The sequence below is a fragment of the Lepus europaeus genome, chromosome X (assembly GCF_033115175.1).
Source record: "Lepus europaeus isolate LE1 chromosome X, mLepTim1.pri, whole genome shotgun sequence".
Classification (NCBI taxonomy): Eukaryota; Metazoa; Chordata; class Mammalia; order Lagomorpha; family Leporidae; genus Lepus; species Lepus europaeus.
Genome location: NC_084850.1, coordinates 100,131,170 through 100,150,494, shown reverse-complemented (window position 1 = coordinate 100,150,494; position 19,325 = coordinate 100,131,170). Strand labels below are relative to the sequence as shown.

Genomic DNA, 19,325 nt, shown 5'->3' with positions numbered 1-19,325 from the left:
GGTGTGCAATTCTGGGAGAAATAGGGAGGTTACAGATAACAAATCTATAGACTCTGATTTGAGGTTATTTTGGACAAACCAGATGATTTAGAAACTTGGACGTGGGTCTTATGTCTGTGTCTTGGGTGGTTAGACCATAACTCCAGTGAGTTCTTGACATTTGTTCACCACTCTATCACTACTCCTAGGAATTGGACCCCTTTTCTTCCCTTGAATCAGATCAATCTGATAAAGTAATCAATGACACATTTTTTTAAAATTTTTTAATTCACGTTCTTGCCCAGCTTGTTGCATACCCTGAATTTGCACAGTGAGACTGGGAAACATTCACCAGCCTGATGGTAAGGGTGCTCCAGCTGGGTTGGAATGCTGCTTGGGGGGAGGAGGAGTAAGATGGAGAGGAGTCAAACAAGTTGTTAGCTCACAGGTTAGCGAGCAGCCAGTCTAACAGCTGCTTCCTAGCCATGTTACCCACAGCTTCATCCAGTTGACGTTCCTTGGCAAACTTCATGACCTCCTGAAGCAGATCTCCCACACTGTACCCCTTCTCTGCTGCCTTGGCTGAAACCTCGGGAAGCTGTGGAGAGAGCAGAACCAGCTTGAGTCACCAGATGACATTCCAGAGAAAGGACATGCTAGACAAACTGAACTAACACTCCTCCTCCCCCGGCTCCCTCTTCTTCTTCCCCGCCAACCACTTCCCTTCCCACAATTCTAGGATTCAAGTATGCAGTCAGGACTGGAGGCAGCTGACACAGCTTTCATTTTTCCCTTGAACCTTCTCTAATGATACAGATCAGAAATGCCAAAGGTACTTTTCTCTTTGAGTTTCAAAATCGAACTTTGAAATCAATTGTGTTCATTGAATACTTCTCAGCAGGTACTAAGTCAAAGTTTGGGGTTGCCAATCCCCTCCACCTCCCTTAAAGTAGTGTGAGATTGGGGGTAGATAGAATTGCCTGGGCTCAGCTCCTAGACTGACAATCATTTGGCTAAGTGTTTGATTTCTTTGGAATCCATCTAATGCAGGAAGTGCAGCTGTGGGGTGGTGTGTGTGTGTGTGTGTGTGTGTGTGTGAGAGAGAGAGAGAGAGAGAGAGAGAGAGAGAGAGAGAGAGAGAGAGCATGAATGCTGGCCTCTGTGGAATATGAGAAGTGAGGTACCTAGGGCATAAAATGTAAAGAGCTGAGGGGTGAAGCATTGGCATGTGGGGGAAGCAGTAAGAGGCTTGTTTTAAACTGTTTTTGGCAGGCCAAAGACAAAATGAGCCCATGACCCTTCCGTCACCTCGAGGAGGAGGGAGGAGCAGCTCCCCCCCCTTTTTTAACTCTCTCTTCCAGAGTCCTTTGAGGATCTTGGAACTGAAAACATCACACTGAAAAAAATCATTCCCCAAGGTTACACCAGATAGTGTGTTGAAAGGGGCACTGACAACATGAGCTGGTCTCACTCTCCTCCTGCTCTTGGCAGAGGTGCACAGGTCTTGAGGTGTTCGCTGTCCCCACTTACCTACTGGTTCACCACCTTTGTGTCTCTTTATGAGGTGCAAGTAATTCAATGGAGCATGTGGCAAGGAATAGATTTGCAGAGAAATTGCACTGATCTTGGACTCTTAAGTACAATAGGGCTTCCCTGCGTCTGCCCTTTCCAACCCTCCCTTTCCTTGTGCCTTGAGACCTTGCTTACCTTCTCCAGTTGTCCGTCATCATCTCCCATGAAGTAGAGCATGGGCACGTTAAATTGGGAGGCTGCGATCCACTGCAGGACAGCTTGGAGCTGCTTCTGCAAGCTGCTGGTACAGCTCTGATTATTCACGATCACTTCTGGCCCTGGGGAGTCCTGGAAGTTCTGGGACATGGTACCTACATGACTACATCGAGAGCTGAAATTGGAATTGTTCGCCAAGGCTGCTTGCTCTTCTAACTCAGCCAGGGCTGTCCCATTATTGCTGTACTTGGCCATGATGAGGCAGAGCTTCATCACAGATTCTACCAGTTGATCTATGAATTGGCGGTTCACTTGCTTCATCCCACTCATAAAGTCCAGTTCTTGATTGTCCAGGCATTGATCTTCCCCTCTCTCAGTTCTCTTGGACATGGCGCTTAGTTTGCTTGTCCTGGTGTCAGAATTCTTGTTGTAACCTTCAAATTCGTCACTGTTGAAAGAGCTTTCACTAAGCAGCTTCTGAATCAGTGATAGAACGATGTTTGACATGTCCAGTTTCTGGGAGTCCATCTGTTGACTGTCTTTTGGAGAGGTAGATGGTCCAGGACCTCCGCGAGATTCCAGATGTTTCATCGAAAGCGATTTGGTACTTTGGCCACTTCCACACTTTTCATACTGGGCACTCTGACTCATATAGCCCATGGTGGAACTGGGACCATCTTCTTCATATGAGTCTCTGCCTTTGGCTTGCTGGGTCAGATGGTACTGGATCAGCATAAGGGCAGATACAATCAGGTCCTTGGCCAATGAATCTGTGGAAGGGCTGATCCTTTCTCTTTTATCTTCTTTGCTTGAGCATAGCTTGTTACTCATCTTGCCCTGATTTCCCTGCTTTTGATTCCACATAGTCAGACTCTCCTTGAGAATATGTTCACCAACTTTCTCAGCACTGGTCAATGAATTGCACTGATCTTTCATTTTGCCTTTATCCTTCCCCTTCATCTCAGCTTTCATGGCTGAGAATTCAAGACTCTGATTCTTAGATTTGAGATCGTGGGATCCAGCTTTCAAAGCTGCGTATGACAAACTCTGAGACTTAGTCTCCTTCTTCTCTCCAAGAAGGGCACTAACTAAGCGCTTCAGCATGGCCTCCATGATATCTGCAGCATTTTGTCTTCCATGGTTGAACAGATTCCTCTTGACAGCTGAGACAAAGTCTGAGTCAGTCATGAGGACACCAGTTATATTATGCAGATTCTTCATACAGGAATCAATCAAATCAGACACAATTTCCTTGGTGTGCTTTAACAGCACCCTCTTTAGGACCACACAGGCTGGAATTGGCTTTCCGGAACTATGCACTTTCAAGGTTTTCATAACAGAGACCATCATGTCAGATGCCACCTGATTGGCATAAACCATGAGCCCCTTGCTAATGGAATCTGCGAACTCTTTACTATCTCTTGGGCACATCTGTTTTTCTGCACTCTTGTTCTTGTTGGACAACTCACTGTACAGAAAGGTTTTCCTGCCACCATCCCTGTACTCCTCCTCCCCATTGCCACGCATTTCTGTTGAGGTCAGTTCCACAGCATCGTGGGCCAATTCAGAAGCAATCTTGCTCACAGCACTACGGGGACTGTTCTTCCCTTTGTCCCCAGAAGGTGGATAGTTTGAATGATGGAAGCATTTGCTTCCACCTTCCAACTTCTCCTTGATTTCCTTACGGGCCATCTGGATTACCAGAGAAGACAGTCGGTTGACATAGTAGGAAAGGTCATCCATAGAACATTCTCCTTCAGGGGAGACAACTGACCTCTGGGTACTTGAAGATTTGGCTTGAGGACTTGAAGGACTTTGGTTATTGTTGGTGTTTTTGGATGCTGCCATTTCTAGATGTACTCTTTGAGGTCCATTTCCCGTATAATCCATGTTTAGGTGATCAGCGTAGACACTGTAGCAGTTCCCAGGGAATAATTTCTGAGGTTCATTCTCTGTGTCTCCTACTTTATGTTTGCAACTTGAGGCTGAAGGGCTCAGTGCATGTTGGAAACCCAAGGCATATTTTTGGAGGTCATTAAGAAGCCAATTAAGGACACTTATGGGATCAGAGGGAGCTTGTTTGAAAAGGCACACAGATCCCTCCGTCTAAAAAAAGAAGAACACCCATCCATAAGGGTCTGGGTAGGCTACTTCTTTCCCTTATTTTATTTAGAAGACATATATTTCAAATTGCATAGATTGGGGATTTGATCTTTTATAATTTGCATGAGAACATAATCCAATTACTTCCATGTATATATACATTCAAGCAGAAGTGGCAGCAACAAGAGCTCACCCTATATACACTTGTACACTTAACAACATAAAAACATTATTAATATGTTTGTCAATTTCATGTACATGTGTATTTTTTTGTGCCAATGTGGAGTGGGCATTTGGTCCAGTGGTTAAGACCCCAGTTGGGACACCCATATCCTAGATCAAAGTACCTGGGTTTGAATTCAGGCTCCTGACTCCAGCTTCCTGCTAATGTGTACCCTGGGAGGCAACAGGTGATTGCTCAAATAATTGGGCCCTTACCATCCATATAAGAGACCTGGATTGAATTCCTGGCTCCAAGCTTTGGCCTGGCTCAGCTCTAGCCATTGTGAGCACCTGGGGTGTGAACCAGCAGATGGGAACTCCTAATGGCTGTCTGGATGTCTGTCTGCCTCTCAAATAATTTTTTTTTGCAAAATATGTCACTGTATCTGTTATATGTGTGTACAATGTATGTGTATATAACAATGTACGTGTATATATCTCAATATATGCAACAATGTGTCAGTGTGTAATGTTACTCTGTGAAAGACCTGCCAGTGTGTCTATGTCTGTGTCTATGTAAACAAACCTGATTGTAAGCATTTTGTTACACTGTGATGACATCATCACCCATTGTACATGTCTACTGTATCAACCAACATGTGCACGTTGGTGTGTATGTTTTCTGTGTGTGTTACTGTATGCATGCAGGTTTATGTATTATGTGCATAAATGTGGTTATGGAGGTTTACATGTGACACATGAGGACATGTCATGACATCTAGCTCAGTGTGCCTTTGTAGTGCTTTACATTTCTGTGAGTCCTTGTTGTGGAATAGGTCAGTAAATTTAAGTTTGTTATATCAGTTTTAGTTGTCACATTATGAGTATATCTGTCAGAGTGTCTGAATGAGTCAACAAATAATCAATGTATGTTTATGATATAAATTATGATATATGAATATATATTATAGAATAAGCTCACATATTAGCTATTTTATAGTGAATGTACATGTGCAATTTGGTACCAATTTATGCTATATCAAAGCTAGACAATGTGGGTGTCAGTTTTGAACATACTCTGGGCATTTGAGTATATGTGTGAGTATTAGAGTGGGTGTTAGTGCATTTGTATCATGTAATTCAAAGCACACAATCCAGCGTGTCAGTGAATATGTGTCACTTGGTGTATTTTTGTACATGTGTGTGTTAGCATGAATGTACATTAGTGTGGATGTTTGTGTTTACATGTGACACATGTGGATATGTTACTGCATCTGACTCTATATGCCTTTGTATAGCCTTGCACATGTTTGAGTCTTTGATTAAGAATAGGTCAGTGTATTAAAGTTTGTAACATCAGTTTTGAGTGTCAAAGTATGAGTGTATCAGTTAGAGTGTGTCTATATGTAAATGAGTAAGTGTCAAGAGGTATTCAACATGTTTTTGATGCAAACCATAACTTATGATTGTAAATTAAAGTGTAAGTTCACATTTTAGTGTTGGGTAATATCTGTGCATTTTAAAATGTGTATCAATATATGTGTGTCAATGCTTGAAAATATGTGTGTGTCAGTATTGTCCATACTCTATCATTTGTGTATGTGTGTATCTCAGTGGTTGTGTCATTGCATTGGTATCAGAGTGTGATTCAAGGCATCTAAATCAGTGTGTTAGTGAATACGTGTCACTTTGTGTAAGCTTGTATGTGTGTATGTTAGTATGATTGCATATGACCGTGTATGTCTTTGCATAGATGTGTATATGTGTGCGTTCCAAAACCTGAGTGTGTGTGGCCACTGTGGATTGATCAAGGCCGTGTGTTAGTGTCTGAGTGTATGTTTATAAATTATGTGCATGAACGTGGATATGGGAGTTTATATGTGATGCATATGGACTTGTCAACAAATATAACTTTGTGTGCCTTTGTATTGCTTTGCACTTGTGTGATTCCTTGTTTTTCAACATCTCAGTTTATTTAAATATATTACATCTGTAATTTGTGTAAAAATGTGTATCTGTCAGATTGTTTCTGAGTATAAATGAGCAAATGTCAACAAGTAATGAATATGTTAATGATATAAATCAAAATTTATGAATTAGTGTTTAGAATAAGTTCATGTGGTATGGAATTTATAATAAATAACTGTGTTGAACTGGGTATCAAACGTGGTATATCAATGCTTGACAATGTGTGTGTCAGTGTTGCACATTCTCTGCCATTACAGTATATATGTGAGAATCTGCGTGGGTATGTCACTGGACTTGTATCAATGTGTCTGTCAATGATTTGTGTCAATGTGTGTGTCAGTGTTGCACATTCTCTGGCATTTCAGTATATGTGTATCTGCATGGCTGTGTCATTGCACTTGAATCAATGTGTGTGTCAGTGATTTGTATCCATGTGTGTGTAGTGTTGCACATTCTCTGGCATTTCAGTGTTTGTGTGAACATCTGTAAGGGCATGTCATTGCATTTGTATGAACATGAGTGTCAGTGATTTGTGTCAATGTGTGTGTCACTGATTTATATCATGTATGTGTCAGTGTTGCACATTCTCTGGTATTTCAGAGTGTTTGTGAGTATCTGTGTGGGTATGTCATTGCACTTATATCAATGTGTGTGTCAGTAATTTGTGTCAATGTGTGTGTCAGTAATTGGTGTCAATGTGTGTCAGTGTTGTACATTCTCTCAATTTCAGTATATGTGTGAATATCTATGTTATGTCATTGCATTTGTATCAATGTGTGTGTCAGTGATTTAGGTCAATGTGTGTGTCAGTGTTGAACATTATCTGGCATTTCAATATATGAGTATCTGTGTGGGTATTTCATTGCATTGATATCAATGTGTGTGTCAGTGATTTGTGTCCATGTGTGTCAGTATTGTACATTCTCTCCATTTCAGTATATGTGTGAATATCTATGTTATGTCATTGCATTTGTTTTTTTTTTTAATTTTTTAAAACTTTTATTTAGTAAATATAATTTTCCAAAGTACAGTTTATGGATTACAATGGCTTCCCCCCCCATAACTTCCCTCCCACCCGCACCCCTCCCATCGTGGAATGGCAGATGTCCTAAACAGCACTCTGGCCTCAGAATCAGCCCTTAAGGCACTTGGATCTGGCTGAAGAGCCCATGGGAGTATTTTAGGCAAGGAAAGCCAAGACACTCTGAGAAAAAAAAAAGAAGAGGACCTAAATGAAAGATCTCTGTGAGTGAGATCCCAGTAGAAAGAACGGGCCATCAAAGAAGGAGGTACCTTTCTCTGAAAGGAGAAGAGAACTTCCACTTTGACTATGACCTTGTCTAAATAAGATCGAAGTCAGTGAACTCAATAGGCTTCCATAGCCTTGGAAACTCATGACTAGAGCCTAGGGAGATGTCATTGCATTGTATCAGTGTGTGTGTCAGTGATTTGTATCAATGTGTGTGTCAGTGTTGCACACTCTCTGGCATTTCAGAATATGTGTAAGTATCTGTGTGGGTATGTCATTGCACTTGTATCAATGTGTGTGTCAGTGATTTATATCAATGTATATGTCAGTCATTTGTTTCAATGTGTGTGTTGGTTTTGTACATTCTCTGGCAATTCAGTATTTGTGTTAGTATCTGTGTGGGTGTTTCATTGCATTTGTCTCAATGTGTGTGTCAGTGATTTGTATCATGTGTGTGTCAGTGTTGCACACTCTCTGGCATTTCAGTATATGTGTGAGTTTATGTGTGGGTATGTCATTGCACTTGTATCAAAGTGTATGTCAGTGATTTGTATCAATGTGTGTGTCAGTGTATGTGTGAGTATCTGTGTTGTTATGTCATTGCATTTAAATCAAAGTATGTGTCAGTGATTTGTGTCAATATGTGTGTCAATGCTGCACACTCTGGCATTTCAGTATAGACCTGAATATGTGTGTGGTTACATCATTACATTTTTATCAATGTGTGTGTGTCAGTGATTTGTGTCAGTGTGTGTCAGTGTTGCATACTCTGGCATTTCAGTATAGATGTGATGTGTGTCAGTTGTTTGTGTCAATGTGTGTCAGTGTCACACATTCTCTAGCATTTCAGAATATGTTTATCTGTGTGGGTATGTCATTGCATTTGTATCAATGTGTGTGTCAGTGATTTGTATCATGTGTGTGTCAGTGTTGCACATTCTCTGGCCATTCAGTATCTGTGTGAGTATGCCATTTCACTTGAATCAACATGAGTGTTTTTGATTTGTATCAATGTGTGTCTCAATGTCACACATTCTCTAGCATTTCAGAATATGTTTATCTGCGTGGGTATGTCATCGCATTTGTATCAATGTGTGTGTCAGTGATTTGTGTCAATGTCTGTGTCAGTGTTGCACATTATTTGACATTCAGTATGTGTGTCTGCATGGGTATGATATTGCATTTGTATCAATGCGTGATTCAAGAATACAAATTGGAACTTCAGTGAATACTGATTTTACTTCAGTCTGGTGTAAGTTTGCATTCCTGTATGTTAGCATGATATTATATGACCATGCATGTCCTTTTATAGTGTGAATATTTATCAGTATGTGTGCCACAACCTCAGTTTATATGGTCACAACGGTTTGATCAAGGCTCTCTATTAGTGTCTGAGTGTACGTTTATGCATTATCATCATGAATATGGATATGGGTGTTTAAATGTTATGTATGTGGACCTGTCCAAACTCACCTGACTTTTTTTGTGTAACTTTGCACATGTGTGAGTCCTTGATTCATAATACGTTAGTGAAATGTTGGTTGTTACATCAATTTTTGTGTCAAAATATGAGTGTATCTGTCTGTGCGTCTCTGACTGTAAATGAGCAGGCGTCAAGTAAGGAAGTGTTACACATACTCAGGCATTTTCATGAGAATGTGAGTTTCTGAGTGGATATGTCATTGCATTTGTATCAAACTATTCAACAAATGTTTATGATGTAAATCATAAAAAATTATGGATTTATGTTAAATAATTCCCATATTAGTGATTGTGTAGTGACTGTGTCAAATTCAGTATCAATTCATCGTATATCAATACTTGACAATGTGTGTAGTCAGTATTGCATGTGCTCTGGCATTTGAGTATGTGTGTATCTGAATAGGTGTGTCAGTTCACTTGTATCATTGCATGACTGAAGGATACAATCAAGAATGTCAATGAATACATGCCACTTGCTGTAAGTTTGTATATGTGTATGTTAAGATGAGTGTGAATGACCATGCATGTCTTTGCATAGGTATGCATATTTATAAGTTGGTGTGCCAAAACCTGAGTCTGTGTGGTCACTGTGATTTGATCAAGGCTGTGTGTTAGTGTCTGAGTGTATACTTATAAATTGTGTGCATGGATGTGGATATGGGTGTTTACATGTGACACATGCAGACATGTCACCACATCTGACCCTGGGTGCCTTTGTATAACTTTGGACTTGTGTTAGTCCTTGTTGTAGAATAGGTCAGTATATTTAAGTTTATTACATCAGTTTTTGTTTCAAAATTTAAGTGTATCTGTCAGAATATCTCTGTATGTAAATGAGCAAGTGTTAAAATCCCATCAAGGTGGCATGTACCAATGCCATCTCACTAGTCCAAATGATCAATTTCTGTTCACAATTGATTGTAATAATAGGACTAAGAGTCAAAGGGATCACATAAACAAGACTCGTGTCTGAAAATACTAACTGATAGAATAAAAAAGGGAGAGAACGATCCACCATGGGAAGCGAGATACACAGCAGATTCGTAGAATGGTAGACGTCCTAAACAGCACTCTGGCCTCAGAATCAGCCCTTAAGGCATTCGAATCCGGCTGAAAAGCCCATGAGAGTATTTCAGGCATGGAAAGCCAAGACACTGTGGGAAAAAAATGTCTTAAATGAAAGATCTCTGCGAGTGAGATCCCAGTGGAAAGAACAGGTCATCAAAGAAGGAGGTACCTTTCTCTGAAGGGAGGAGAGAACTTCCACATTGACTATAACCTTGCCTAAATACGATCATAGTTGGCGAACTCAAAAGGCCTCCATAGTCTTGGCAACTCATGACAAGAGCCTAGGGAGATTACTGACGCCATAAACAAGAGTGTCAATTTGTTAAGTCAACAACAGGAGTCACTGTGCACTTACTCCTCATGTAGGATCTCTGTCCTTATTGTGATGTACATTGTGATTTAATGCTATAACTAGTACTCAAACAGTATTTTACACTTTGTGTCTCTGTGTGGGTGCAAACTGTTGAAAGCTTTACTTAATATATGCTAAATTGATCTTCTGTATATAAAGAGAATTGGAAATGAATCTTGATGTGAATAGAAGGGGAGAGGGAGCAGGAGAGGGGAGGGTTGTGGGTGGGAGGGAAGTCATGGGGGGGGAAGCCATTGTAATCCATAAGCTGTATTTTGGAAATTTATATTCATTAAATAAAAGTTAAAAAAGGTAATCAACATGTTTATGATATAAATTATAATTAATGAATTTATGTTAAAGGATATATTCACATATTAATGATTCTGGTTAAAGAGCAAGTTCACATATTAGTGATTATGTATTGACTATGCATTTTTAACTGGGTCTCAATTCATGATATATCAATGCTTGGCATGTGTGTGTGTATCAGTGTTTCACATACTCTGGCATTTGCATATATGTGTGAGAATTTGCATGGGTATATCCTTGCACTTGTATCAATACGTGATTGAAGGATATAGACCAGTGTGTCACTTGCTGTAAGATTATATGTGTGTGTGTATATATATACACACACACACATATATATATACACACATATATATGTGTGTATATGGTTGTGTATGACCATGTATGTCTTTGCATAGGCATATATATTTGTAAGTCTGAGTGCCAAAACCTGAGTCTGTGTAGTCACTGTGGTTTGATCAAGGCTGTGTGTTAGTGTGTGAGTGTATACTTATAAATTATGTGCATGGATGTGCATATGTGTGTTTACATATGACACATGTGGGCATGTCACCACATGTGACTCTGAGTGCCTTTATATAGTTTTTCATATGTTTGAGTCCTTGTTTAAAAATGGGTCAGGGGCTGGTTCTGTGGCATAGGCGTAGTAGGTTAAACCTCTGCCTGCAGCACCGGCATCCCATATGGGCACTGGTTTGTGTGCTGCTGCTCCTCTTCCTATCCAGCTCTCTGCTAATGCCCTAGGAAAGTGGTGAAAGATGGCCCAAGCGCTTGGGCCCCTGCACCCACGTGGGTGACCTAGAAGAAGCTCCTGGCTCCTGGCTTCAGATCGGCCCAGTTCTGGCCATTGTGGCCACTAGGAGAGTGAATAAGTGGATGGAAGACCTATCTCTCTGTCTCTCCCTCTCTCTGTCGTAACTCTCAAATAAAAAAAAATTAAAAAGATAATAGGCCAGTGTAATTAAGTCTGTTACATCAATTTTGTGTGTCAAAATATGAGTGTATCTGTCAGAGTGCCTCTGTATGTAAATGAGCAAGTGTCAACAAGTAATCAACAAATGTTTATGATGTAAATCATAATTTATGAATTTATATTAGAGAATAGATTTGCATATTAGTGATTTGCAATGACTGCATGTTAAAATCAAAGCTAAACAATGTGTGTGTCAGTGTTGCATTTAAGTATGTATGTGAGTATCTCAGTGGGTGTGTCATTGCATTTGTATCAAAGTATGATTCAATGCATACAAATGAGTAACGAGTGTGTCAGTGAATATATGTCACTTGTATAAGTTTGTATGTGTGTATGTTAGTATGATTGCATACGACCACGTATGTCTTTACATAGATATATAATTATAAGTGTGTATGCCAAAGCCTGAGTCTGTTGTGGTCACTGTGGTTTGATCAAGGCTGTGTGTGTTAGTGTCTGAGTGTATGTCTATGCATTATGGGCATTAGTGTAGCTATCGGTGTTTACATGCGACCATGTGGATATGTCACCAGAGCTGACCCTGTGTGCCTTGTATAGCTTTGTACATGTGTGAGTTCTTGTTTAAGAATAGGCCAGTGTATTTATGTTTGTTACATCAATTTTGTGTGTCAAAGTATGAGTGTATCTGTCATAGTTTCTCTGATATCAGCATATTTATGATAAAATTAATTTATGAATTTATGTTAAAATAGGTTCACATATTAGTCATTGTGAGTTGTTGTGTGCAGGTTTAACTTGGTATCAATTTATGCTATATCAATTCATGTTATATCAATTCTTTTTAAAAAATTTTTTTTGACAGAGTTATAGACAGTGAGCGAGAGAGAGACAGAGAGAAAGGTCTTCCTTCCGTTGGTTCACCTCCCAAATGGCTGCTATGGCCGGTGCTGCGTCAATCCGAAGCCAGGAGCCAGGTGCTTCTTCCTGGTCTCCCACGCAAGTGCAGGCACCCAAGGACCTGGTCCATCCTCCACTGCCCTCCTGGGCCACAGCAGAGAGCTGGACTGGAAGAGGAGCAACTGGGACTAGAACCCAGTGCCCATATGGGATGTCAGCACTGCAGGCAGAGGATTAACCAAGTGAGCCACGGCACCAGCCCCAATGTTGTATCAATTCTTGACAAAGTGTGTGTCAGTGTGGCACATGGTCTTGCATTTGCATATGTGTGTATCTGTGTGGGTGGGTCATTGTACTTGCATCAACGTGTGATTGAAGGATACAAACAAGTGTATCAGGAAATACATGTTACATGCTGTTAGCTTGTATGTGTGCATATTAGCATGAGGGTGTATATCTTTGCATAGGTATATATTTTGTAAGTGTGTATATGCCAAAACATGAATCTGTAGGGTCACTGTATTTTCATCAAGGTTCTGTGTGCTAGTGTATGTTTATGCATTATGTGCATGAATGCAGATAAGGGTGTTTATGTGTGAGGCATGTGGACCTGTCATCACATCAGATTCTTTGGGCTTTTTCATTTCTTTGCACTTGGATGATTCCTTGAATCAGAATAAATCAGTGTATTTCATTTGTAATATCCTTTTTGTGTGTCAAAATATAAGTGTATCTATGAGATTGTCTCTGAGTATAAATGAGTAAATGTCAACTGGTAATCAATATATGTTAAAGATATAAATCAAAATTTATGAAATTGATCTGAAAGAATAAGTTCATGCATTAAGGACTGTGTAATAAATAACTGCGTGTTGAACTGGGTATCAATATATGGTATATCAATGCTTGACAATATGTATGTCAGTGTGCACATTCTCTGGCATTTAAGTATATGGGTGAGCATTGTATGGGAACATCATTCCATTTGTATCAATGTGTATGTCAATGATTCATATCAATGTGTGTGTCACTGTTGCACATTCACTGGCATTTCAGTATATGTGTGAGTATATGTATGGTATGTCATTGCATTTGTATCAAAGTGTGTCAGTGTAGCACAATCTCTGGCATTTCAGTATATCTGTGATTTATATGTCAGCGATTTGTGTCAATGTGTGTGTCAGTGTCACACAATCTCTTGCATTTCAGTATATGTATGAGTATCTGTGTAGTTACATCACTGCATTTGTATCAATGTGTGTGTCAGTGATTTGTGTCAATGTGTGTCAATGTTGCACACTCTGGCATTTCAGTACAGATGTGGTGAGTGTCAGTGATTTGTACCAATGTGTGTGTCAGTGTCACAAATTCTCAAGCATTTCACTGTATGTGTAGTATGTCATTGATTTGTATAAATGTGTTTGTCGTTGATTTGTGTCAATGTGTGTGTCAGTGCTATACACTCTTTCAATTTAGTATAGATGTGAATATCTGTGTGGTTATATCATTGCATTTGCATGAATGTGTGTGTCAGTGATTTGTGTTTATGTGTGTGTCAGTACTGCACACTCTGGCATTTCAGTATAGATGTGATGTGAGTCACTGATTTGTTTCAGTTTCTGTCAGTGTTGCATACTCTTTCATTTCGGTAAAGACCTGAATATCTGTGTTGTTATGTCATTGCATTTAAATCAAAGTGTGTGTCAGTGATTTGTATCAATGTGTGTAGTCAGTGTTGCACACTCTGACATTTCAGTACAGATGTGATGTGTGTCAGTGATTTCTGTCAATGTGTGTCAGTGCTGCGCACTCTGGAATTTCAGTATAGATGTGATGTGTGCCAGTGCTTTGTGTCAATGCCTGTGTCAGTGATGCACACTCTAGCATTTCAGTACAAATGTGATGTGTGACAGTGCTCTCTGTCAATGTGTATGTCAGTGTGTATGTCAATGTGTGTGTCAGTGTATGTGTGAGTATCTGTGTTGTTATGTAATTGCATTTAAATCAAAGTGTGTGTCAGTGAGTATAGATGTGATGTGTATCTGCTTTTTGTCAATGTGTGTCAGTGCTGCACACTCTGGAATGTCAGTATAGATGTGATGTGTGTCAGTGCTCTCTGTCAATGTGTGTCAGTGTCACACATTCTCCAGCATTTCAGAATATGTTTATCTGTGTGGGTATGTCATTGCACTTGTATCAATGTGTGTGTCAGTGATTTGTGTCAATGTTTGTGTCAGTGTGTGTATTCTCTGGCTTTCAGTATATGTGTGAGTATCTGCATGGGTGTGTCATTGCTCATGTATGAACGTGTGTGTCAGCGATTTGTGTCAATGTTTGTGTTCAGTGTGGCACACTCTGACATTTCTTTATATGTGTGAGTATATGTGTGGGTATGTCATTGCACCCGTGTCAATGTGTGTGTCATTGGTTTGTGTCAATGTGTGTGTCAGTGATTTGTGTCAATATTTGTGTCACTGTTGCACACTCTGGCCTTTCAGTATAGAAGTGAATATCTATGTGGTTGAAATGTTGCAATTTGTATCAATGTGTGTGTGTCAGTGATTTGTGTCAATGTGTGTCAGTGTTGTACAATCTGGTGATTCAGTACAGATGCGATGTGTGTCAGTAATTTTTCTTAGTTTGTGTTGGTGTTGCAGACACTTTCATTTCAGTATAGAGCTGAATATCTGTGGTGATATCATTTCATTTGTGTCAACGTGTGTGTCAGTGATTTGTCTCAGTGTGTGTCAATGCTACACACTCTGGCATTTCAGTATAAATGTGATGTTTGTGAGTGGTTTGTGTTAATGTGTTTGTCAGTGTTGCACACTCTGGCATTTCAGTTCAGAATGATGTGTGTCAGTGATTTGTGTCAATGTGTGTCAGTGCTGCACACTCTGGTATTTCAGTATAGACCTGAATATCTGTATGGTGTCATAATTGCATTTGTATCTGTGTGTCAGTGATTTGTGTCAATGTGTGTCAATGCAGTACACTCTGGAATTTCAGTGTAGATGTGATGTGTGTCAGTGCTTTCTGTCAATGTGCGTCAGTGTCACACATTCTCTAGCATTCAGAATTTGTGTATCTGTGTTGTTATGTCATTACATTTAAATCAAAGTGTGCGTCAGTGATTTCTGTCAATGTGTGGAGTCAGTGTTGCACACTGTGGCATTGCAGTCTAGACTTGAATATCTGCATGGTTACATCGTTGCAATTTGTATCAATGCGTGTGTCAGTATTTGTATCGATGTGTGTATGTAAGTGATTTGTGTCAATGTGTGTGTCAGTGTTGCACACTCTGGCATTGCAGTATAGACCTGAATATCTGTGTGGTTACATCATTGCATTTGTATCAATGTGTGTTTCGTTGATTTGTGTCAATGTGTTTGTCAGTGTTGCACACTCGGTCATTTCAGTGCAGATGTGATGTGTGTCAGTGATTTGTGTCATTGTGTGTCAGTGTCACACATTCTCTAGCATTCGGCATTTGTGTATCTGTGTGGGTATGTCATTGCATTTGTATCAATGTGTGTGTCATTGATTTGTGTCAATGTGTGTGTCAGTGTTGCATATTTTTTGGCATTCAGAATAGGTGTATCTGTGTAGGTGTGTCATTGGATTTGTATCATGTGTGTGTCAGTGATTTGTATGAATGTGTGTGTCAGTGCTGCACACTCTCTGGCATTTCAGTATATGTGTGAGTATCTGTGTGTGTATGTCATTGCATTTGTATCAGTGTGTGTGTGTCAGTGATCTGTATCATGTGTGTTTCAGTGTTGCACACTCTGGCATTTCAGTATATGTGTGAGTTTATGTGTGGGTATGTCATTGCACTTGTATCAAAGTGTATGTCAGTGATTTGTTTCAATGTGTGTGTCAGAGCATGTGTATCTGCGTTGTTATGTCATTGCATTTAAATCAAAGTGTGTGTCAGTGATTTGTGTCAATGTCTGTGTCAGTGCTGCACACTCTGGCATTTCAGTATAGATGTGATGTGTGTCAGTGATTTCTATCCATGTGTGTCAGTGTACATGTGAGTATCTGTGTTATGTCATTGCATTTAAATCAATGTGTGTGTCAGTGATTTGTGTCAATATGTGTGTCAGTGCTGCACACTCTCCAGCATTTCAGTATATGTGTGAGTAGCTGTGTGTGTATGTCATTGCATTTGTATCAGTGTGTGTGTGAGTGATTTGTATCAATATGTGTGTGTGTCAGTGCTGCACACTCTCCAGCATTTCAGTAATGTGTGAGTAGCTATGTGTGTATGTCATTGCATTTGTATCAGTGTGTGTGTGTGTCAGTGATTTGTATCATGTGTGTGCCAGTGTTGCACACTCTGGCATTTCAGTACATGTGTGAGCATGTGTGTGGGTATGTCATTGCACTCATATCAAAGTGTATGTCAGTGATTTGTATCAATGTGTGTGTCAGTGTATGTGTGAGTATCTGTGTTGTTTATCATTGCATTTAAATCAAAGTGTCTGTCAACGATTTGTGTCAATGTGTGTGTCAGTGCTGCACACTTTGGCATTTCAGTATAGATGTGATGTGTGTCAGTGATTTGTGTCAATGTCTGTGTCAGTGTTGTGTATTCTCTGGCATTTCAGTACAAATGTGATGATTGTCAGTGCTTTCTGTCAGTGTGTGTCAGTGTCACACATTCTCTAGCATTTCAGAATATGTTTATCTGTGTGGGTATGTCATTGCACTTGTATCAATGTGTGTGTCAGTGATTTGTGTCAATGTCTGTGTCAGTGTGTATATTCTCTGGCTTTCAGTACATGTGTGAGTATCTGCATGGGTGCGTCATTGCACTTGTATCATTGTGTGTGTCTGTGATTTGTGTCATTGTGTGTGTGTTGGAATTCTCTGGCTTTCAGTATATTGTGAGTATCTGCATGGGTGTGTCATTGCTTGTGTATGAACGTGTGTGTCAGTGATTTGTGTCAATGTTTGTGTTCAGTGTGACACACTCTGACATTCCTTTATATGTGTGGGTATGTCATTGCACCCGTGTCAATGTGTGTGTCATTGGTTTGTGTCAATGTGTGTGTCAGTGCTACACACACTGACATTTCAGTATATGTGTGAGCATATGTGTGGATATGTCATTGCACTCATGTCAATGTTTGTGTCAGTATTTGTATCAATGTGTGTGTCAGTGATTTGTGTCAATGTTTGTGTTACTGTTGCACACTCTGGAATTTCAGTACAGATGTAATGTGTGTCAGTGATTTGTGTCAATATGTGTCAGTGCTTCACACTCTGGAATTTCAGTATAGACCTGAATATCTGTGTGGTTACATAATTGCATTTGTATCAATGTGTGTGTCAGTGATTTGTGTCAGTGTGTGTCAATGCAGTATACTCTGGCATTACAGTATAAATGTGATGTGTGTCAGTGCTTTCTGTCAATGTGTGTCAGTGTCTCACATTCTCTAGCATTCAGAATTTGTGTATCTGAGTTATGTCAACATTCAAATCAAAGTGTGTGTCATGATTTGTGTCAATGTGTGTGTCAGTGCTGTATACTCTGGTATTTCAGTATAGATGTGATGTGTCAGTGACTTGTGTCAATCTCTGTCAGTGTTATACACTCTGGCATTTCAGTACAGAGGTGATGTATGTCAGTGATTTGTCTCCATTTGTGTCAGTGTTGCACACTCTGGCATTTCAGTATATGTGTGAGTTTATGTGTGGGTATGTCATTGCACTCATATCAAAGTGTATGTCAGTGATTTGTATCAATGTGTGTGTCAGTGTATGTGTGAGTATCTGTGTTATTGTGTCATTGCATTTAAATCAAGGAGTGTGTCAGTGATTTATGTCAATGTCTGTGCTGCACACTCTGGAATTTAGTAGATGTGATGTATGTCAGTGATTTGTGTTAATGTGTGTCAGCATTACACCTTCTCTAGTATTTCAGAATATGTTTGTCTGTGTGGGTATGTCATCACACTTGTATCAGTGTGTGTGTCTGTGATTTGTGTCGATGTGTGTATTAGTGATTAGTGTGAAAGTGTGTGTGTTGGAATTCTCTGGCTTTTATATTGTGAGTATCTGCATGGGTGTGTCATTGCACTTGCATGAACATGTGTGTCAGTGATTTGTGTCAATGTTTGTGTTCAGTTTGGCACACTCTGACATTTCTTTATATGTGTGAGTATATGTGTGGGTATGTTATTGCACTCGTGGCAATGATTGTGTCACTGGTTTGTATCAATATGTGTGTCAGTGATTTGTATCAATGTGTGTATCACTGTTGTACACTGTGGCATTTCAGTATACAAGTGAATATCTATGTGGTTGAAACATTGCAGTTTGTATCAATGTGTGTTTGTCAGTGATTTGCCTCAATGTGTGTCAGTGTTGCACACTCTGGTGATTCAGTACAGATGTGATGTGTGTCAGTGATTTTTCTCAGTTTGTGTCAGTTTGCAGACACTTTCATTTCAGTATAGAGCTGAATATCTGTGTGGTGACATCATTTCATTTGTATCAATGTGTGTGTCAGTGATTTATGTCAATGTGTGTCAATGCCACACACTCTGGCATTTCAGTATAAATGTGATGTTTGTGAGTGGTTTGTGTTAATGTGTTTGTCAGGGTTGCACACTCGGTCATTTCAGTGCAGATGTGATGTGTGTCAGTGATTTGTGTCAGTGTGTCAGTGTCACACATCCTCTAGCATTTGGCATTTGTGTATCTGTGTGGGTGTGCCATTGCATTTGTATCAATGTGTGTGTCATTGATTTGTGTCAATGTGTGTGTCAGTGTTGCATAGTCTTTGGCATTCAGAATAGGTGTATCTGTGTAGGTATGTCATTGGATTTGTATCATGTGTGTCAGTGATTTGTATCAATGTGTGCATCAGTGCTGCACACTCTGGCATTTCAGTATATGTGTGAGTATCTGTGTGTGTATATCATTGCATTTGTATCAATGTGTGTGTGTCAGTGATTTGCATCATGTGTGTTTCAGTGTTGCACACTCTGGCATTTCAGTATATGTGTGAGTTTATGTGTGGGTATGTCATTGCACTCCTATCAAAGTGCATGACAGTGATTTGTATCAATGTGTGTCAG

At 39.8% G+C, this 19,325-nt stretch overlaps 1 protein-coding gene across 2 annotated transcripts in view; it reads right to left on the bottom strand.

Moving 5' to 3' along the window:
* Window positions 1-421: 421 nt before the first annotated feature.
* AKAP4 (A-kinase anchoring protein 4) overlaps window positions 422-19,325 on the bottom strand; it is a 34,742-nt gene continuing 15,838 nt past the window's right edge. For both annotated transcript variants that reach the window (XM_062184226.1, XM_062184225.1), the window contains exons 5-6: window positions 1,687-3,813; window positions 422-577 (exon numbers count right to left, since the gene is read on the bottom strand). In XM_062184226.1, coding sequence (XP_062040210.1) covers window positions 422-577; window positions 1,687-3,813 — 2,283 coding nt within the window. The remainder of the gene's footprint in view (window positions 578-1,686; window positions 3,814-19,325) is intronic.